General features: G+C 39.2%; 1 protein-coding gene across 1 annotated transcript in view; it reads left to right on the top strand.

The window, feature by feature from the left end:
• Positions 1 to 23,956, top strand: part of LOC133118033 (VPS10 domain-containing receptor SorCS1-like) — a 125,030-nt gene that overhangs the window by 61,605 nt on the left and 39,469 nt on the right. The window contains exons 3-5 of the mRNA XM_061227643.1: positions 3,099 to 3,198; positions 12,927 to 13,085; positions 22,664 to 22,737. Of these exons, the coding sequence (XP_061083627.1) occupies positions 3,099 to 3,198; positions 12,927 to 13,085; positions 22,664 to 22,737 (333 nt within the window). The remainder of the gene's footprint in view (positions 1 to 3,098; positions 3,199 to 12,926; positions 13,086 to 22,663; positions 22,738 to 23,956) is intronic.

Genomic DNA, 23,956 nt, shown 5'->3' with positions numbered 1-23,956 from the left:
AAGTGGCAAAGGGTATTTGAGTCCTTCACTAGCATATAAGCATAGGTACAATTTACCGGGGGGACCCTGCACTTTTACAGACAGCTGTTAGACAGTAGAAACATACAGTAACATCAAGCCTCCACCCACACTCCTATCCAAAAGAATTATGGCCCTGCATGTAAAGCAACACTGGACCTGGTGGTATCATATCGCAGGTGATGATGTACTTTTCATTCCAAACCTTTTTGGAAAATGTGGCAGCCTTTCTCATAAGACGGAAGATTTCCCCATATTCTATTTTATCTGATAATAATAACAGCAATAACAACAACATGAACAGCAACACAGACAATATTAATAATCCTTCTACAACAGCACTGCAGGACAAGCAGAGATCTCAGACAAACCAAGATTATCAGTTTCTCCAGCCTATTAATCTGCAAAGGCATTGGCTACCTTTTTGTTGTTGTTACTCCCCCTAGCCTCCACTAAAAAATTTTAGTATCTGTAAGTGTGTCTATGAAGACAAAATTAGCTGAATAGCATAAAATAACCGAGCACAGAAATGTATCATTGGTTGCTTATTCATGTTTATTCAAGGTGACAAAGGTTCACAGTTCATTGAAGACTAGACATGTAAAAATAAATAAATAAATAAAATAAGAAATGAACACCCTGACCCATTCCTTTATATGACCTCTTAATTTCTCATTACCATCACCAAGGCGGACCTTAAAAGGACTTTTTAGCCTCGGGTGCAACTGCATCTTTGTCTCAATGCAGTGCTGAATATTCCCTGGCCTCGACAACCCCTCCTTCTCAACCTTGAGATTTTTTTTCTACGTAATGAAAACCTTGCCATCTGTGTGAATGCCAATGAAGTCATTTGCAAGTGGCAATAGAAAAGGATCCAATTATGACAGCGATTTGCATGGCGTGGTATAAGGCCACAGGTCTTTGACAGAGTGGCAAGCTTCTTTAACAAAAAGCCAAAGCAGCAAGTTCTTACTTTAAAATGCATTCAAATGTATTCAGATGTAATAAAAGACAATTGTGCCAAGCTTTAGAGAAAATGAATTCTCATCTATTTTACAGATGAGCAGGTAATATTAATGTATGTAAATATTCTTATTTAGTGAACAATGAATGTCCATCAAAATATTTGGGATAATTACTCTAATATTACTTTGCTTATTATACTGAACAAATGTAAAATGTACCTCCCGATCCCAGTTTTTTTGATGACAAATGCTTCAAATGGATTCAGGTACACAGTCTGCAATAACATCAACTGTAGAGAGAGTAGAAAGGATAAAGTCTAGCTAGTTGGAACTGCATTATTTTCCTCCACGTTTCATCTGTGTTTTGCTGCCTTCCAAGGGTTGGATTTTCCAAAGGTTAGCCCACGGTTAGCAAACCACAAAAAAGAAAAACTACATTCAGCATGAAAAAAAACAACCCTTACAGCCGATCGTTAAGTTGTAATTAAGACCCACTTTCTGCTGATAGCAATGCAGTATTCCTTTTTGCTGTTGGGAGCGAGACCTCTGCAGAGATCTACAGTATATGCATTTAGGCGATGTTAAGAGCGATGAGGGGCGTGTAAAGTAATCCCTTTAAGTATTTAGAAACCTCAGTGCATAAATCAGTGCTAAGTTAGCAGCCTACATACTGTGTAGCTAATGCATGCTGAAGTTATGCCTTTGTCTATGGTGACTAAAACTTACATTTTACATGACCAAGGAATAGATTCAATCACCATTTGACCTCAACTTTGACTTACAAAGAAAGCCAAGTGTTTATGGTGTCTGTAATCAGTGGCTTAGCTTGACTGCAGTATCTCTATATTCCCTTAGATACAGTATTGCATTTAGACCACAGCTCACACTGAGATAACAAACCGCCAGGAAACTTAGGTGCTATTGAAAGAAGAAAGGGCAGTGTGGTAGGTAAGGCACACTGCTAAATAAAAAAGCTCATTTGAGTAAGACGCTATGGCAACCACACTGCAGTGGTCAGACAAATTAGTTGGGGTGAAGTTGGCTGGTGTTCCTTAGGGTCCCACTGCAATTGATTCCTCCCACCGCACCGGAGGGCCAATAGGAACAGCTATTGTTGGCAATGTGAGGTACACCACTCCTGTAATCAGGACTATTTATTTATTTATTTATTTATTGATGTATTTATTTATTTGTTTGTGGTTGTCATTGCCTTCTAAGGCAACGCAATGCGTCCTCTGCATTTAATCCATCCTAGTGACTGACTAGACACCTTTTGCTGCACTATGTGCCCTGTAAGGTGCAGAGATGGTGCTGTGCTGGCCTTCCTGCCTGCCATCCAGGAGTCTACATGGTTCAGAAGCAGAGCTCCACCTACAGTGTATGGGTGGCACAGCACTACCTAAAGAGACTGAGATTCCAAGTTTCAGAGAATAGAAAACGTAGACAGTTGAAGCTATGCATATTTGTTTGAATGACTGCATTTGGCCAGAAAAAAAATGTGTCGCAATATTAGTGTCACCAGTGATACCACTGTATTTCTTTTTGTCAGAGTATACGTCAGGGGTGCACAACTTTGGTCCTCGAGGGCCGGTCTGCGTACGGTCTGCATACTGGTTTTTGTTCCAACCAATTGCCTTGTTTTCAATTTGCTGACAGCTCTATAAATTGCCCTGGTTCAAGCCTTGAGCACAGTAAAATCATTAGAATACACCTGCAGTCTCATACACAGGTAAGACAAGATAATAATTTAATTGACTCAATCATTAGACCAGAAGTTGGCACAAAATCCTGAAATGGATCGACCCTTGTTGTGCACCCCTGGTTTACATGATTGTCTTCACTTGAATTAGAGGGAGTTTGCTTTCTTGCAGAGGTTGATGCTGTTACACATTACAGTACTGTATCAGTTCTTTTGGATGTTGGTCTGTTACAATGTTATAATATTATTTGTATTTTCACCTGCCATTTTTGTCTTTCCTGTGTTGCATATATTTGATTTTCATGCTGTATATTAAAGACAGAATTATCAAACTGCTCACTTACCCTTTCCTTATTGAACGTACTCAGTCATGTTCATTTTCCACAACCCAATAATTGACTCTAATTAAATTTCAGGTCAACAGACTATGGAGCCACTTACGAGAAACTTAATGAAAAAGTGGGAGGGAAAACAATTCTGAGCTACTTGTACGTCAGTCCAAATAACAAAAGAAAGGTAAGTCTATTATTATTGTTCTGGAAGAGAGACCATTGGTCTCCACTCTGTTAATTGCATTTTGTACAGTGTGTTTTGTTAACAAAAAAACCTAGTGTTTCACCCTCATCTATGAATGTCGAGGGCAATGTGTTCTGGGTGGCAGGGTTAACTTCTCGAACCCTGGACCTGGAAAGGCAATGGGCTTAATGGGTTTTTTGTTGTTAATCAGCACATAATTGGTCAATTAAAGCCGTTAACCCACATCTTTTCTAATTGTTTGACATTTTTTTGATGGGAAAGAACTACATGAGTAGACTTGGTTTTAAAACATAAATATATATATTGTACCTCACACATATTGCAAAATCTTAAAGGGACCATTACAATACCAAGTATAATAGAGAATCATGACCAATAATTCTGGCTCTAGATAGGAAACATTACAGAAACACGGGTTAAATGCAAGGATGTAGACCAGTGGTCTCAAACTCGTTGCCACGGAGAACCGTGTATGTAGGTTTTCATTCCAACCAATGCTTCCTTAATTGATTCCAATGACTCACAGATAATATAAGCAACAGTTTCAATTCATACGACAGAAATAGCAAATTTCACTTTATATACATTATGTACTACTTAAGCAAATAATTGAACTAATTGCATAAAAACACAGCATACACAGACCTCCATGGCATTGAGTTTGAGTCTACTGATACAGAAGTTTCATTCATGGTCACAATGTCCTGCATCTAAATTTCTTTAATAGTAAAAGGCAGTGGATAAGACTCTACAATCATCTCACTTGCCTTGCCTTGCCTAAAATCTAGGATCTCCACTGCCAATTTGGGAGTATGTAGTAGGGGTATGACTTCTAAACCTTTAATCCCTAAACATTTTTTCAAGCACCAACCTAATTCCCTTTTCAGTGTCCAACAGTATTCTAACTGCGATTGTCATGGGCTCGTGTTTAGAGCTGTTCGTTCTGCTGATCTTGTGCCACTTCTGAAAATTGAGTGAGCTTGTGTGATATTGACATGGAAAAAATGTTCCTTTATCAATTCTCAAGTGATAAGGCTGGCTCCTGCCTGCCTGCCTGCCAGAAATCAAACTGACAGTCCTCGAAATTATTTGCAAATAATGGGAGAGGAAAAGTTCAATTTGGGCCAAGCAGATTTCACAAAATAGTCAAATGGAAGATTGAGCTCACTCCAACAGCACAGGAACGATGTAAAATCATTTAAGATATAAACACTTGACAGTGCCATCAACTCCAACCCTACTACATCTCATTCTCAGCAAACATCAATGAGAGTGTTCACTTTGATAAGGTGTGACAAAACTAGGTAGAACTTTTGTTTTTGTAGAATATACATCTTTTGAAAGATTCAGCAAATAAAACGGCACATTGCTGTTGTATCCTCTCAAGGAAGTTGTCCACCATATGACGCTTTTCTGTTATTTGCGATCACTCTGTTGCTGCTTTTGCAATTTTGTATTTAAGAGCACTTTTTGGCTATAGAGGGTGGCATGGATAGCACTGTGACTGGGTAGCACTGCCGCCTCACAGCAAGGAGGTCCTGGGTTTGAATCCCCGTCGGCCGGGGCCTCTCTGTGTGGAGTTTGCATGTTCTCCCCGTGTTCGCGTGGGTTTCCTCTGGGTACTCCAGTTTCCTCCCACAGTCCAAAGACATGCAGGTTAGGCTGATTGGAGAGTCTAAATTGCCCGTGGGTATGAGTGTGTGAGTGAATGGTGTGCGTGCCCTGTGATGGACTGCCGACCTGTTCAGGGTGTATTCCTGCCTTTTGCCCAATGTATGCTGGGATAGGCATTGACCCTGTTCAGGATAAGTGGATTAAGATAATGGATGGATGGATGGATGGATGGCTATAGTTTGGGCAACATGTCGGTTTAAACCGAATGCACTTGGCCAAGGTCAAACACCAAAAAAGTCAGAAGTATTTTGGCCTTATATTTAGAAGAAAAATTTTTTTTTACTTTATTGCTAAAAAAGACAAAGTATTTCGTCACCGAAGACAGTTTGACTCATTTCGAAATTTGTCAATTGATAGGGCAAGCTGGAACAACCAGGATGGAACAACCTCCAGTGGCTTCTAGAAAATTAGATATAAAGCTGACTCTTCCATTTTGTGCCAGCTCAGCATTGACAAGATCATTTTTGCCGGAGGCTACATGATACTCCTAATGCCCTACTCTCACAGTTGTTTAATGGAAAAACAGGTGTTACTGCCTAATGGTCTAATCTTGCAGGTTTAAAGAGTATGCTATTCAGTGGAGTAGACACAGGTAACACCATCATGCAGTATGCTGAAGTTAGGGTGACCCAGTTCCATGGTTTTTTCATCTAATTTAGGACCTCATTTTCAAATAATTTAAGTATGCTATCAATGTATGCTAGCTTACAATGCAACAAGATAACTGAAAACTATGGCTTGCATAAAAGACCAATCAAAAGTGTTGGCTAAAGATGCAGTTAGCAGGCCTATGAGAATGAGATGGTGGAGGAGGTTCATTTTGTGTAAAGTTTTGTTGATTTTATTAAAGATACAATAGGTAATTTCAGACTTCTAATGGTCAAGAGAGGAATTGCAGCAACAAATACGGTCAAACCACAACACTGTTTATCCCTCCCCCTTCTTTGTGAACGTGCTGAAGTTGAAACAGCTATACAGCTATACAATGTTGTAGAGCGCCGGCCCATCAACTGCAGATTTTGAAACCCGAATTTAAGGACTATAAACACAGGCAGCGGGTGAGTCAACATGTCAGTGAGCCTTTTTCAATGATAGGAATGGATTTACAATGTTTTTGTAACAATATTTTAACACAACAATAATACCTATTCCACCTTAAACATAGTTTTATATGTATTATATACTTCATGAACACATATTGGCTGTACTGTAATTAACATTAGACGCAAGCCTGTGATTGGTGAAATGATTGAAGACTTCCTGGGGAGGCCCCTTCAGCAGGGCGGGGCCTGGGCTGCAGCCCATGTTGCCCATTGGTTTAATACAGTCGTGTTCCCAGGTAAAAGCTGCTCTCTTTTTGCCAGAGATGTAATGTGTAATGTTCGTTCCAAAAGCTCATAACATTTACCTGCGTTCGCCGCATTATGTCCTCTTGCGTGACATTGCTCCGCTTTTTCCAATCTCGGTGCAGATCGTCAGAGCCGGGGTAATTCTGACTAAAGCGTGTACCTTTGTGCTGCTCAGAAACAATTACGGCACCCAGGAGCTGGGATCACGGCGGGCTGGTGGGAGGAATGTGAATTCAGCCCTCTGATGATGAGATCTCGCCTTTCCGTGGCTTTCAAAAGCCCTTCATCTTTTTCCCCCATTTCAGAACAGGCATACATTAGCAAGTTCTACTGCATATTTCAAACCCTCTGCACTGATATCGCAATTGTTATTGTACTGTAGGCCCTTGTCGGTACCGCAACAATAATTAAATAAATAAATAAATACATACATAAATAAATAAAAACAAAAATAAACAAACAAATAAATAAAAACTAAAATAAACAAACGAATAAATAAATAAGAACAAAAATAAACAAACAAATAAATAAATAAAAACAGAATAAACAAACAAATAAATATGTACATGAATAAATAAATAGATATATGGAAACAAAAAATAACCAAATAAATAAATACACAAATAAATAAAAACTAAAAACACAAAGTCTTGTTTCAGCCAGACTCAGGCTCGCTCTGCCACAGGAGTCCCAGCTCTGCTGGAATGTCATGTTCAGAGGCGGCCGGTGCCGTGGGCTGTTGACAGGTGAAGGTACCAGTGTGATTATTACTGCACTGTTAGCAGCCCTGCTGGGGCCCAGGGAGCGCTGGAGTCAGAACATGTCTGACGGGCATTCCTGTGGGCGGAGGACACGGACAGCACGCGGGATTAGAGCTCACGAGAGCATCGATGTGACGTGACTGTCTCCGTACACGCTTTCTAGTACTGCAGACTATCACACAGGGAACAGCACTCATTTCATCTCCTGGAATAAACAACGTTATATCCTGTAGAAACATCCATGCCTAGCCCCGGCAGCCAATTCCCCACAAGCCCATATGGAAATGGCATATGCTGCAATAAGGACTTTAATGCTACCCCCCCCCCCCCCCCCCCAGCAGTATTTGTGGTTGTAAAATGTTAGCTACAGTCTTGAAAATGCATTTCACTTATATATTTCACAATATTTTCAATAGATTCAACATCAGGAAGGGAGACAGTAGGGGCCCATATGGCACAATAGGACAGATGATCATTAACCCATGTAACTGTGCGTAATTACATCTACAGTGAAGAATCCCTGGCTTAGTGCTGTTTCACCATTGCTTTCTACTTTAGGCAACATGATACAACAAATGACTTTGACAGACACACTAAGATGTGGCAAACAAAAACATAATCATAAAACGCCATGTCTCTCTTAATGGCTAGACAGTACCACTTTGCATACATAAAGGATTAAAAAATAGGCTTCTGTTCCACTTGAATTTTGATGATGAAGATGCATTTAAGTTAATAAGTGACATACTTGTTCATTAATTAAAATGTAATCACATTCTGAATGAGAAATGACTGTTTACCAACTAGCCAAATAGAGGCTATTATTGTACACAATCAAAAACCTGATTGAAATGCTAGTCAGGTTTCGCTCTTCGCCTCTCAAAAGAAGATCTGTTTGAGCTACAGTTGCCTGTCATTACAGAGTTGCAGGGAGACATGATTTGACTGCAGAGAAAAGTCACAGAACTGAATGTCAAATGCACCTGGCAATGAGTGGCAAATTTTCTCAGGAACAAAAATAACTTGTGAGCTTTGGATAGCAATTTTGCTAGCTATCATTTCAATAGCAATTTGTGGAAAATACATAATAATTTTTGGAATATTGCCTGAACTGAATACAACCTATTCCAATTCAACAATGCATCCTAATATTTCTGGACACTGGCCTCTCATTTCAAAGTCAAACTCATTTTCCAGTGTTTTGCCAAAGCACATTTTAATTTTCGTAACAGAGATTTGAGTGCCGTGTATTTATTTTTTTCATATGGACTAGCACCCATGTTACACTGAGCACCTCTCCGATTCATTCCAAGTAAGCCAAGGTAGCATTCTTTATTATTTTTTCTTCTATTTTTGTATCATTTTCCAGTAATGTAAAGTAAAACTAAAATGTATCTTGACACTTTGCATAGTTCTCACACACTCAGACTCTCACTGAAATCAGACTCAACGAATACAGTGCATTGTGTACCATTCATGAAATTATGAATATTCTATGACTAGAGAAGTCACCGAAGTGTCAATAAAAACAAATATTTGATTTGTAAATAGAGCCAAGGTTGCACCCACATATAATTGTTACTGGTGTCAAAGTATCAACTGCAAACTTGGTAGCTCGCCATATGGAATTATTGTGATGTGGCTACCTTGCTAACAAATACATGACGTAACACTAACTGGTGAATCACTAACTCCACTACATGGTCAGTCACTCACTTGTGAGTAACTAACTCCACCACAATTGGTGAGATACTAACTGGTAATTCACTAACCCCAATACATACATCGTGAGCCACTTCTGGTGAGTCACTAACTGATGAGTCACTAACTCCACTGACCTGCACAGATATATTTTAATCCTCAAAAATCCAGTCATGTTCTCCTGTGCCTTAACTAATTCACCACCATTAGAGTGAGCTTGTGCATTAAAATGAGTTTCTATTGTCATGCTGGAAAGACCACAATGCTGCCTTTCAATAATATCCTGCCAAAAAGGCCCCTTTGTCCCCACAGCTGCACTGTTTTTCAGACAAATATCTTAAAATGTCCAGGGCCCCTTCATTCATGAACACTTTGATACTTTCTGAAATGTTTGAAAGACTACAGACAGACCATCTTCCCAATAATCTGACCTTTCATTCAAAGCTTCAATTAAGCATGCCTTTCCCTGCTATATTACAGATAAGGTTAAATCCAGCCAATCCTGTTTTCTGGCTGACATGTGTTGTGAAGTTACGTTTCCAGGTTCAGCCATAATTGGCACGTTACAGAGGTGGACCTTTTCGTGAGAAATTAATGCTATCCTGAGCAGCTATAAACAGACAGCAGTGTGAAAACACACATTTGGTAAAATGATCTGTCAAAGCCGCGAGCCTTCTCATAAATAATTTAATATTTTCAACTCAAGAGTTTGCCCTCAGCATTGAAAGAAGGATACCTTTTATGTGAAAGCCAATCCTTCTTCAGAGCCCTTTTGGTTTTACAGAGAAAATGGCATTTGTGCAAACATGGTGTTTCTCTCCCCCTAGCAGTAAAGACAAAAGCTCATCACAATAAGAGTTACATGGACTAATAACCACCATGGATTACTGCTACAGCTAAGTTTTCACACTTTCAAAAGTTTTTGTTTTCTTTTCCCCCTGAATAGTTCAAGCAATTTCAAATTTTTTATTGTTTGCAGTGAACAGAAACTGAACAGTTTGAGGGAAAGAAAAATGTATTACAGCGTAAACAGTAATAATTTGTGAGGAATTTCAGATTTCAGTTTAATTAATCTATCAACTATTACATATAATGCCCTCCATAATGTTTGGGACAAAGACCCATCATTTATTTATTTGCCTCTGTACTCCACAATTTGAGATTTGTAATAAAATAATCATATGTGGTTAAAGTGCACATTGTCAGATTTTAATAAAGGCCATTTTTATACATTTTGGTTTCACCATGTAGAAATTACTGCAGTGTTTATCCATAGTCCCCCCCCCTTTTCAGGGCACCATAATGTTTGGGACACAGCAATGTTATGTAAATTAGAGGAGTCATGTTTAGTATTTCTTGCAAATCCTTTGCATGTCATGACTTCCGTCTGTGACCTATCAACATCATAGTCTGGATATTTTATTTTTAGGTTGTCCTAAAAGCAATACCAAACTCTTTGCATTTGAATGATGTCTATGGGAATTGGGGAGTGGGACTAGATTCAGCAGTAAATTATGCTGATACAGCATGAAACAAATTTGTTGGAAATGGCCTGAAGTCCAAGGTATGAAATGAGCCTCAAACCACTGTGCTGCTGTCAGATATGCAGTAGATAAGAAAATAATTGTGAAGTGATGTATAAAAAATGATTAACATCTGACAATGTGCACTGTATCCACATGTGATTTTCCCACATGAGGCCCCATTCCGTGGAAACTAGCAGACTTTCAGCACCTGGGCTAATTAGTTAAGGCAACCCAGGGGCGCGTGATCTCTCCACCAGTAGGCGGGCCAAGAATCCGCTTCCCCAGCAGACCCAATCTCACAGATCCATATTATTGTGTTTCACATGTGCATATACACCTTGAATCAACTCCCCCAGCATAGGAAACTGTTTGGCCTATGTCCCACTTGATGAATGACAGCAGAAATCCCAGTGTTACCTACAACTTATTATATACAGGAGTTGGTCATTAGTCCTTCAAGATTCAGATGTAAATTAGTTTGGGGGCAGACAAGAGATGGCAGGCAGCCATTTTCCTCTAAGCATCTGTATGCAAGGTATTATGGGATAGCTACCTGGCCAGAAGTATATGTTGACAAGGACTATCAGAATGTTGGGGCACTCCTTGAAGTATTATTGTTATTTCAATAGGGAGAACAGTGACTGTGAAATTTTAACGGGGCAGAGGTCAAACTTGATGTAGTTTCATATTTTTATGAATTTATGGTTTAAACTCCATCATAAATCAAACATATTCAAAATTATAACAAGCATTAGGGATTACATTTGCAATTTCATACAATAGTTTGTCATTTGAGGGTGTATTTTATGATGAAAGTAAAAAATCCCCAACAAAATCTTTAAAGCCAACTAATTTCAACTATTTGAACAGTCTGGCATATCTCTGAAATCAAACTGCATTTTGTAGCTCTGATTCTGTACATGAGATTACAAAATTAAAAGGTACATTTTTAAAATTGTATCTAAAGCATGCATTTGGTCACATATGAATACACAAACAATTTAACAAACAGTTTATTTCCCATTTTTACGTTTTCACGGTGCAGTGTGCATAGACATTCCAATATGACAGCATAGGTCCAGTAGACTAGCTTGCACCAAGAGCACAAGTATGCTCACATTGGTGCTGTGCAAGCCTTGTCCACCAATAACTGAATATTAATCATCCAAGTGACATTTCATACACAGCAAAATGCTGCCTTTAGAGGTGGACTGATAGGAATGGTAGGAGAAGTAGTTTAGTTTATTAGTTTAGTTGAAACAGGGACAATGCACATTGCCAGCCATACCATCATGCACCCAGCTCCTGCCTGGCTGAAGCTAGGCAGGTGTGGGCTTAGTTAGCACTTGGGAGATCTCCTGGGAAATCCTAAGTTGCTGCTGCGGAAGTGGTATTGGTCGACCAGTAGGGGGCAACTATTTCCCTATGGTCAAATTATCCCCAATTCCCCAGCGCAGTGATGGGGACCCTGTGCTGTATGAGATGCTGTCTTTCGGATGAGATGTTAAACCTAGGTCCTGACTCACTGTGGTCATTAAAGATCCCATGGCACTCTTCACAAAGAGTAGGGGGTTTCCCAGTGTCCTGGCTAAAATCCCAACCCTGTCTCTTTCAACCTGCCACCAAATCACCTGCTGATTTAATTGGCAAAAAGCATTGTTCTCTCCCTCTCCACATCAGCTGGTGCGTGGTGAGCATTCTGGCACAAAATGGCAACCGTGCATCACCCAGGTGGGTGCTACACATCGGTGGTGGTTGAGGCGAGTTTCCTTCTCAGCACTGTAAGTGCTTTGAGTGTCTAGAATAGCACAATATAAATGTAATGATCTATCTATCTATAAATAAACATTACTGTAAATGCGCCGGTTTTTGCCAGCTGGCTCGTTTCCAACTGTAGTCCCTGGGCAAGATATTAAATGCGAGGAAAAAAAAATCACATTAAAATGACAATGCAAGTAAAAGAATTGCAAAAGACAAATACAGCACAGTTAAAACACAATAAAATAAACATAAAATACAAGTACATAGCTTATTGCAGGCAGCAGTCTTGCAAATTTGTGTCTCACGCAAGCAGACAAACAGGCATAGGGTAACCACATATAGCAGACATACATGGTGAAACATCCATGTATGTATGTTTTTAATGGACTTAAAGTGGCAATCTATGATTTCCTCTGGTTTGGTGGATTCAGCAGCCACCCATAGTTCCCCACAACATGAAGACCTGCTCCAAAACACAGCAGCATGGTTTGCCACATCGGTCTCCTTTTTTCGGTCACTTCGCGACTTGTACTTTCATCCATTATTGTAGAGTTACTGCACACAAAGACAACTGTGCTGAAACTCCTGCTCCTCTTGTGTTTATGTCGCTCAAACTCTCCTGCGTTACTGCTGCAAGTGCACGTCACACAAACTACACATCTCCACATTAGCAACACTCAGTTCTTACAGAGGCTTCTGTGGTTTCCCTCCAAGGCCCTCCGAGGACTTCAAGTTTTCATATATGGAAATTAAATTACATTTTAAAAATAGCAATCTCAGGCAAACCGGAAGTGAAACAAAAATATTGCATCCAGCAAAGATACACAACTGTAAAGACAAAAGGTTACGGCAGAGGTCGTAACACCATACATAAAGTACACAGTGAAATGTTGCGCACAGAGACTCAGCCCACGTTCTCCTGTGCTCATCCACAGATCATGCTGCTGACTGACCCCGAGGTTGAGAACAGTCTGCTGATCAGCCTAGACGAGGGGGCCACCTACCAGAAGTACCGGCTAAACTTCTACATCCTCAGCCTGCTGTTCCACCCTCAGCAGGAAGACTGGATCCTGGCCTACAGCCACGACCAAAAGGTAGGACACCCACAGCCTCTCCACATCAGGGCCGACGCCATCTGTCATCCGCCATCTTCCTCCCACCTCTCTCCCCCCACCCCTGCCGGAGCGCTCGGGTTTCTGTAATAAATATGTAAATAAATATATAAATACTATTATTCAAGGCCACGGTTCATTATCCGTGTTGTGAACACTGTCAAACCGTCCGAGAGTCTCCTGATGGACATGATCTTTCGCTGACATTCGTTAACTTCTAAATGTCTTTTTCAAGGTAAGTTACACTGCACATATTTTGGACTGATAGTTATATTTATCCGGTGAGAATGACTGAATATATTATTATAATATTTCCCATGTGATTATGGATGAGCCTGTCCCGTTAGTGTTTTTCTCATTTATTTTTATTTTTTCCATTTATTTTTTGTTGATGCGGCACTACTGGAGATCATATTGTCTTTAAAATAATCCCATAATAGTTTGCATTCACTTGATATGATTTATATATGATAATATAGTGTGGTGACCATATGACAGCTATACTGTTCATTGTTATTACCAATTTTGGGCATTAAGTATGAGTAGAAGGTTATTCAAATGAAAATGAAATTGAAGCTCATTTGCATTCTGTGCTTAAAATTAATTTGCGAGAAATGTATCATGTTCTGGAGGTCAGGCTGTAAAAAGCAGTTTGAGTTATCTGCTGATGGCAATTCCAATGTGACTTTGCGCCCTCCATGTTTTTAAGAGAAAGAAGTGTCCCTCCCACCTTGTCGAAAATGACACCCATGCACACTCATACCAGAAGCAGCCTTTTAAAACACTATACTTTAGGACTGACATTTAGTCATTTGTGGAAAACTTGCATCTTGAGTTACCGAATGTCTTGCAGAAAGAGACAGCGGTATAATGTGACAAGTTTTTAAAAGTTGCTTTTCTTTAGATTCAGCATTTCACTTCACAAAAACATATGGTATTAGGGACACAAACCGGTATCGAAAGTATGAGTCATGCATTCAGTTCTTACAGAGATTCCATTAACAGGTAGTGGATCGACTACCTTGCGGCGTGAAGTCAGATAGCTGATGCTGTTAAAGAGGGGCTGAATAACCTCGCACATCACCAGCAGAGTGGTACACAACATATTGGGTCCCCCGCTCGATAATTAAGATTTCTCAATCCTTTCGATAAGTGTTGAGTGCGTGTTGATAGCCCCAATCCCAAACATACATATAATCAGTACTGCGAACAGATTGTTTCCTTTAAGCTGTGTAAGCAGAAAAGTAAAATTAGTTTGCAGTTTCTTTACGGCTGTGCCTTCAACGGAATGTACGCGAGTAACCAGAAAGCTACACAAGGTACACATCCGCGGTGCGAGTATAGCTCACAAACTGTCAATCGCAGAGGCTGAAAGAACTGTGCCAAATTGCTTCCAGGCTAGTAAAATGTCAAATTGAAATAGTTTCTTTAGTGAAATGATTTTACATTGTCAAAGTGCTGTAAGTAACTGTAATGTAACTTTCTGTATATTTCCCACCAGCATTTCCCACTGTACATGTTCTCTTTTACATTGCCCTTGTTGTAGCCAGAGAACAAACAAAGCAATCCTACCAATTGATAGTGAGAGTTAGTTACCAGTGGATGACAGGGAGTTTTGTACTGTTCCTTCAACAGCAAGCAGCATTGTGGATTCAGTTCTATGTGTGGCGAGCATAGAAAATAAATAAATAAATAAAAATAAACCTCTCCTAGAAGATTTCTTCCAAGAATAAAAAAAAAAAGAAAGAAAAAAAAGAAAAGGCTTCCCCTTCACTCTGCTACATTTAGCCACTTATTAAAATACATATTGTTCATTCTCCACTAGTGGAGGACAGAACAGGCAATATTATGACACAATAGAAACCAGGTTGTAAATATCCAGCATTAAGCAAACTTATGAACTACATAAACACTTGTGCCATGCAGCAACACAAAAATGTATACAGAAATAAATGTTATCAGTTTGGCATCAGTTTGCTTGGATGCCTACAGAACGTTTCCTCATCTGATCTTCTCTTGCACACAAACTCCACTTCCACTGTTTTAAGAGTACTCTGGGCATGCTTCACTAATGGAGTATCCAGGCTTGTGGTGCACCCTGCATTTAGAAGTCAGCATTTAACTGCAGACTCGTTTGAGGGATAGCAAATGTTTGATAAGTGGATGTGTTACAAAGGTGTATTTGTTCAGCTTGGAGAGTTGGTCACATTTTCTATCCTATTTTCTGTGTAAAATGCCTTGCAAATATAATATCCACATCCATTTTGATGTCACGCACACAGCTCATTAAACGCTTGTCCATGGAAGCCTCATAAAAGTAAAATGCACACTGCTATCATTTTAGCAATGTCAATACTTAGACAAGCTGAAATCAAAATTCTCTTTTTCCTCAAAGTAGTCAATTCTTCATAACCATACTAGCATGTCTTAAAGTATACTTTCCATAAAATTAATGAAATTGTACTAGTTGTGTATTTTCACACCAAAAAATGTTTTCCCCATCCACTTCCTGGAAAACGAGTTGAATTTAGATTTTACATTTTCGTGGGCGTGTATGTCGATCAAATGTCAATTTTCTGTTCCCCCCGAACAATCTGTTTCCCTTGTATATACATCATATCATGGAAGCTAGTGCTGCTCTAACTTCTGTTTCAGCTTGTCTTTAACCCATGTACACAAGTTATGTGGCTTTGTTAGTAGGGGAGAAATGTTGGAATATTACCAAGAGGGAGAGTGATGTCAGCCATAGAGGTATTTGTACACATAAAACCAGTAACATTTATTTTGAGCTAATGCCATTTCTTAATGGTTAATCAACATTTATATCCCCCATTTCGCCAATTGGGCCTGTCCAGACAACTCCCAAAAAGTGCAGACACACACAATGCTCAATGCTGCTGGCCACTAGTTTTTCTTGCACAGCTACTGGGTCAGTGGAGGTGTCCACTACACATGTAGCTCAGACAGCCAAACTGCACTGGCCCAATCTCCCACCAGGGGTCACTGCTGTGCAATGATAGTCACGTCCAAACAATTCCTCCCTTCCTGGATGATGCTATGGCCAAATATATATGTATATTCTGCAGCACAAAGCTGCCAGCTACAATTCAGCACAAGACTCCCATATACCACCTGTCAACACACTGGAAAGGTGTCTTAAAAGAATGAGCCACCCCTGAACTAACACAAAACAAACACTCATTATGGCACACAAATTGTAATTTCCTTTAATTGGACCCCATTAGCTATTAGACAAGCAGCAGTTACTCTACACAGGGTCCACACAGAACATAAAAAATTACACAGAACAGAACAGTAATAAACAAGGGCACAATGACAACATTGCATGAAAACTAGCTGGAATCAGGCCCAAAAAAGTTGTTAGTCACTTAGCTCAGAGGTGTTCAAGTCAGGCTGTGCTTTTAACTTGCATAAAGTGTTTGATGGTTGAGCTCATGGTAGGCTTTTATTTTCCACCCACACTTAGCATTTAATTATTTTATGTTTTTTACTGAATAAACACAGCTGCGTTAAATGCAGAATTTTCAGAGACGTCGACCCAAAAAATACAGGCAAGTGCAGAACAGGAAACATCCAGTAACAACTTTAGGTACTTATTAGACTTTGTTGGATTGGGTTAAATTTTCTCTTCTGCTGCTGTAGACTATCCACTACAAGGTTCCATCTGTTGTGAGTTGACCGATACCTTTCTGCATACCACGGTTGTAACGCATGGTTATTCGAGTTACTTTAGTCTTCCTGTCAGTGATATTGAAAATCCAGCCGATCAGCAGTTTCAGGGATACTCAAACCACCCTGTCTAGCACCAACAATAATTCTAACAGCTGAACCCTCTTGACCATGCCTGCATGCTTTTATGCATTGCGTTTCTGCCCCATGATTGGCTGATTAGATAATTGCCTTAACAAGCTGGTGCACAGGTCTCGCTAATAAAGTGAGTGTAAATTGAATATGGAAGTGAGGAAACAAATTGCATGAGATCTTTACTGGGCCTTATCCTGAGGCATGACCACCGCTCACTCAAACACACATTTACAGTGGCTTCAGAAAGCATTCAGACTTTTTGCAAACTTGTGTTGTAGATTTAATTATAAATGGATAATGTTGCCATTTTTGCTCATCAATCTACACTCAATAATCCATAATGACAAAGTGAAAACATGTCATGACATGGAAGAGTCATTCCTAGTAGTGGTTCCAAACTTCTTCCATTTTGCCCCCTGTGCTCCTGGGATCACTCAAAGCTTCAGAAATGGTTTTATACCCTTGCCCTGATCTATGCCTTGCCAAAGTTTTAGTGCCGAGGTCTACAGAGAGTTCCTTGGACTTCATGGCTTGGGTTTGTCCTGAAATGCAGTGTGAATTGTGGGACTTTATATACTCAGTGATCACTTTGAGGTAGACCTGTACACCAGCCTGTTAATGCAAACATTTAATCAGCCAATCATGTGGTAGCAACTAAATGCATGAAAGCATGCAGACGTGGTCAAAAGGGTTAGGGTTTTTTCAGAACAAATGTCAGAATGGGGAGGAAATGTGACTTTGACCGTGGAATGATTGTTGGTGCCAGACTCCTATCAAGGTCTAGACACATCTCAAGGATAATTAAAGCAAACAGGATGCAAATTACCCAATTTGGAGTGCCACAGCAAAGGGTCTGAATACTTACGTAAATTAAAGATTTCAGCAATTGATTTTTAATACATTTGCTAAAATTTCGAAATGCTTTCACTTAGTCATTGAGGGTCATTGAGTGAAGATTGATACAATTTTGATACTAGATTGATGCTATTTAATATTAAATCTACAACACAATAAATTGTGAAAAAAGTTAAAAGTTAAACTGTATATGTACCGTTTTATATTGCCTTCATTTGCCTTGGCCCTATTCTGTTGCATTGAGAATTAGACACAAGCAGATGTTTTTTCCGCATACATTTCATTATTTATAGCTGCTGTGGATCAGCAGTGGCTCATGAGGTTGAGATGCAGGGGAGCGGAAATCTTACCTTTAAACCAACCGTAGCTCTCAAGCTGTTCTCATTCGTTTTGCTTGATTAGCAATCATACCAACCAGCTGAATAATTTATATGCGTTCTGGGTCACAGAGAAATTGAATGACAAGTTACTTCTCAGTTAAGCATCCTCACTATGAAGTTCAGAACTGTAAAGCTTACATTTGAATTTGCATGTGCAAGGATGGTGTTAATTAGGGGTGTAACCGCACCCACATTTGTATCAAACCATTTGGTACTGGACTTGGGACTGTGGATGACTGTGTTAATGTGCCTTATTTAATTCAGCAAGAAATTATAGCAAGTTAGCCACCATTTACTATTCCGTAATAAAAGAACAGCAATTTTAGAATTAAATGTTTTTCTGCTGTATGGAAAATGTACTGAACTGAGGCCAGGGATGAAGCAAACCACAGTTGTACCGTTACACCCATAATGCTACTACATGATATCATTACGCATGTTATAATATTATGCTTTGTGGTCCACGAACCCCCTCAAATGTGCTCAAAATCTGTAAACACAAATTAACTGGATACAGAGGGTTCCAGAATAGACAATGCACACATTCGTAGGGTGAAAACACAGGAAATCCTCAACCCAAAACACTTTTGTTGCTTGTTACCCGGCCCCTCCCATTCTTGAGCGACCAATTATATTCACCTGCCATGTGCTGCAATCTAAGGGCAGAGCCAAATACGTCAAGGGCACAGCCCAGATTTGATACTAAACCATGGGGGCCAGCCTATTACCACGTAGTAATGCTTATATGCACACCAGATAGTGGGACAGTGCCTTAATGGATACCATACCAAGGGCCCCATCCACAAACTGGAACAGAGCCTTAGCAGATACCAGACCATGGGGCCCATCCACAAACTGGAACAGTGCTTTAACCCTTTCCAATTTGGCCCCCAAGAACACACATTCTATATAAGTATCTCAATATCTGAAAAACTATTTACTGCACGCACACGGTTAAAGACTTGAATTAAAGAGGCTTGTGCCATTAAGCAATCACTAAATTACAAAACGCCTTATGTTTTTATAGTTGAGCACTGAATATCTCAATTTCAAAGTCAAGGTCCAGACTCGGACTGAGTTTGACAAAAAAGCCTTCCAGTTTTCTGCCCCTTTGGCCTGGAATGAGCTTCAAAGAAAAATGAAACTGAAGTAGCTTCTCTCGCTAAATCATTAGGGTAAAAGGCAGTGAGGAAAATGAAATGCAGGTCTGTAAGTGTTTTGACCCATGAGAGGTAATATTGTTAAAAAGAATCTTGTCTGCTTCAATGTGTAATCAGATGTGGGTTTTGCTTTTCCTCTTAATTTCTTTTTACATTTTTTGATTCCTTTATTTGTACTAATGTGATGTATTATGATGTAATTATGCGTATCTGTAATTTTGTGCAGTTTTTCCTGGCCAGGTCTCTCTTGGGAAAGAGATTTATTAGTCTCAACGAGACTAACGTGGTTAAATAAAGGTTAAATAAAAAAATTTAAAATAATTAGCTTGAAAATAAATTAAATGTGATTCGAATTTAAATTTGCATTAAATTCACAGCCCAAAAGGCATTCAGTTACTTACACCTGCCTAAAGAATGTTAGCAGGCTCTGTGGAAGTTTATATGAGCACCAAATGGACCTGCCTTGTGAACTCCGGAAGCCAGAAAAATCAAAACTACTGTAGTTCTCAAAATTGATATCCATTGAGCTGTAACAGCTTACTGCTGCCCTTTCTGAAAATCAAAGCATTTCCCAGTCAAAGAAATGCTAAGCTCCTCCTTTCTTTGGCATTTTTATTTTCAAGGACTGTCTGACTTTGAATCAATTGAACAATACTCAGAGAGCTGGTAAGATGCTTTGGCTCACTTCCTGATTTCTATTAAATTTACAATAGGCCAGTTTAGCGGTTCCATTTTTTCAATAAAAAGTTTTGCCAGAGATGGCAGATGATGGCTGACACACATGAATAGTTAGTTAATCAAAAATCTAACTATTTTCCGTATATGTGAATGGTTGAAAAATATGTATTTTTAACCACATAAGTGTGTGGATGTATTTAATTTCTTTCCTTCCTGGGTAACATCTGTGAAATAGAGCAGTCAAAGATCTGGTGAACAGACTCACATTCGTGTATCCGTGCTCTTATTGTTTACATGCGTCTTCTGAAGAAAAGTTATAACTTTCCCTTACTCGAAGGAAATTTTGCAATTGCCTGATGTATCAACTAAGAGTCACCACAGAGGACCGGGAGCTTTGAGCCTGTAATGGTGCTGAACAGCAAGGATAGCCATTTGACAAACTATTCAACTTTCCACTCTAATACATTAGAAGTATTGACAAATGCTGACAGGTAGCTGATGCAATCCTTTCGGACATTGCCAGATCTCAAACTTACAATGTTAAATGTAACTGCTTTTCAGGGATTTACTTCAACATACCCGTAATTATATGCTCATAGCAACTGAAGGGCATTATGCAGTTCCCTTGATCTCGAGCAGCCGGGCAGTTTCATTGAATTCCCCCATGCGATGGCTTTCTGTAGCTCATTACCAGAGAGCTCCTTTCATTCTCCTGCTTCTGATTTCTTCTGCACTGTGGTGTATGTGGACAGTGAAAGCTCACGCCAAACACACGTGACTTATCAATACTGTTGTCTTTTTGGGTATAAAACTCAAGTAAAAACCATAATAATCAACTCTGAACATTCCCATAATATACTTGTTTATGTCAATCAATCTTCACTTTCATTGTTGATGGTGTAAGATCACAATTTTGTGATTTTAATGTTCATTGAACATTTTAGTGCTGAGGTAACAACAATTACTGATAATTGAAAGAAATGGAGTTTGAGAACACCTACTAGAACTAGGACTACAACAATGTTAAAAAACCATTCCAAAAAATGTTAAAAAACCATTCCAAAAAATCTACTCTTCAAAGGGTTAACGACTGAAAGTACAATTTCCAAGATTCTCTGCCTATTCACAGCTTGCTTATGGATCCCTTCAGTTCATTAGTGTGAATAAAGTGCTGGCCTTGCACTAGAGCTACTTTGAGTTTATGCTGTATAAATGTCACACAATTGATTTAATTCAATAAATTAAGCCTTCTTTACATTAACCCGCTTTGCCAAGGTGTGGGTCAAATTGGCCAGTTCAAAAACATTCAAAAATATTTTTCAGGAATGACACCTACTCAGTTCTTAATGTAATGGACAAATGGAAAACTGGATATGGAAATTGAGTGATTTGAAGTGTTTTCACTTGCCTCCCTATGCCTGATATTACACTGATGATGCTTGGGTCCAATTTGAAAATGAGAGTAGAGGCAAAACTGCATTAAACTACATGTCAGTTTGAGACCAAAAACTGGATCAACTGAAGCTGATGACCTACTCCTTCTCAGAGTACACCCCGGCTCCCACCTACCTCCCTCTTTCCTCAAAAAGGAAAAAGCTTCATATTTTAACTACCGTTCAACACATCAAAAAAAGTGCTTACTGTATTTCATACTTTCATCAACTGGGACCGGAATTCTGCCAGAATCAATATCATTATGTTGCATCAATTCTACCAGCTCAAATTGTATTAACCCCTCATGTATCACCCCTTTTCTTGACACAAGCTTAAATATGACATTCCCAGAATAAAATTGTTAATATTCTTGAACCGTTTTGATTACAGGCATAATCCTGGTGTCTTCTGAAAGGAAACCCCTTGAGGAGTTATAATTACTCCTATATTACTGAATACTGAATTAAATATTGCTGAAACAAAGTTACAGAAGCTCAAACACAGTGCACTTCTTTTTTAACAAAATATTTTGAGAATGTATTTAATTGCTCACCGATATAAAACGGGGTTACGTCACTGAAAATGCCCTCTATTGTGTTATCAACGGTGTGTTTACTGTCTTCCTCTGAAATATTCACTCAGATGAGAGATTCCTTGGAACTCCAAAGGTAGGTAAATGTAGGCATTGCAACCGTCAAAACGTCAACCTTTTTTGGCATAAAATCTCAAGAACTGTTTTTGCCTAAGCGCAACAGTCTCAGCGTGCATATTGAAAATGCTAGTTTTGTTATCCAGGCGAAAAAATGCTGTGTCATTTTATGTAAGCCTAAAATTATACACTGTTGGAAACGTAATGTCATTAGCTAAAATGCTTTTTAGTCGTCACTTGAATAACATGCCCGTAGTCGGTTATACAGATAGAATCATGAGTTTTAATGCTTTCAAACTGTTGTGATTGAAAATTGCAGGCTGGAAAAAGTGAATGCAAAAAAAAAAAGAGAAAAAAAGAAGCTCTGGGCGGGTTAAACTCTTGGTTTGGGGTGGGATGGGGTGGGTACAAGCTGCTTACTATTCGCAAGGTTTCCATTATGGTGACGGAAAGCTTTTCCAAATATTGTCTCTCGTCGCTTTGATATGACTTTCCAGCTCTGTAAATATTCACGAGTAAAATCTCTTATTGGAGCTGTCAAACCAGACGTGCAAATGTTTGTTTGTGTTCTTTCCTCAGCTTTACAGCTCCGTGGAATTTGGAAGAAAGTGGCAGCTTGTTCATGAGAAGGTGGCGCCGAATCGATTTTACTGGTAAGACCGTAATGCAGTAACTCCCACAGAGATAACAGAACTGATGTTTATATTTTAAATGTGCTAAAGCATACTGCACCAAGGGCAAGCAGACAAACACATTACATTTGAATATCTAAATCCAAAACAAATCCCAAGTTCCATTTCAAAAGACTCATTTCCAGTGGAAGTTGTAATTGAACACAAAAAAGTTGCCATTATTCACGCCCTAACATATTTACTTGTTAATCCTGTGTGCATTAAATAATTTACACAGTTGTGTCAGAGAGAGAGAGAGAGAATGTGCGACTGAGACGGAAAAGGACAGGAGACAGAGGGAGACAGAGGGAGAAAGAGAGACACACACACACACACACACAGAGACATGGGTACAGGTGCACTTTTGGGCTGGCTTGATTAACTTTGCTTGTTATGATTGTGCTTGTGTTTGAAAGGGGAGTGAATGTAGGTATGCTGTGCTGGTATATACACTGACCAAGCACATTTTTACTTTATTACACCTACTTATTCATGCGATTATCTAATCAGCCAATTGTGTGACAGCAGTGCAATGCATACAATCATGTAGATACGGGTCAGGAGCTTCAGTTAATATTCACATCAACCATCAGAATGGGGAAAAATAAATTATCTAAGTGTCTTTGATCACGGATTGTTGGTGGCAGACAGGGTGGTTTGAGAATCTCCTAGGATTTTCATGCACACTAGTCTCGACAGTTTGCAAAAATAAATCCACTGAGCAGAAGTTCTGTGGACAGAAATCTCTCATTAACATCTCACCTTGTTAATGAGAGATGTCAGAGGAGAATGGCCGACAGGAAGGTGACAGTAACACAAATTAAATAATAAAAATTAACTATGAAATTAAATAACCACACATTAAAACAGTGGTATGCAGAAGAGGAAAAACACACAATGCATCATAACTAAGTGGATAGGCTACAGCAGTAGAAGTCTAAAAAATAAGTCTAATTTATACCTAATAAAGTGCTCACTGAGTGTATATTTTAATTATCTGGATCCGTTGTGTATGTAACATTGTGAGCTGGGCTTACTTCTGTTGACCATAGGCTTTGCTATAAAAGTCGCTCAATACACTAAACTACACGTTTCTTTCCCCCTGTATTGGAAGTTTGATCTGTGAACAGGCCTCCCAAAGCATTAAATGCCAGGGCCAACATTTCCCAGCCCACACAGAGCAAACGCATTACATCACTTC

The sequence above is a fragment of the Conger conger genome, chromosome 18 (assembly GCF_963514075.1).
Source record: "Conger conger chromosome 18, fConCon1.1, whole genome shotgun sequence".
Classification (NCBI taxonomy): domain Eukaryota; kingdom Metazoa; phylum Chordata; class Actinopteri; order Anguilliformes; family Congridae; genus Conger; species Conger conger.
Note: the sequence above shows the minus strand (reverse complement) of the source record. Positions and strands in the feature narration are given on the sequence as shown.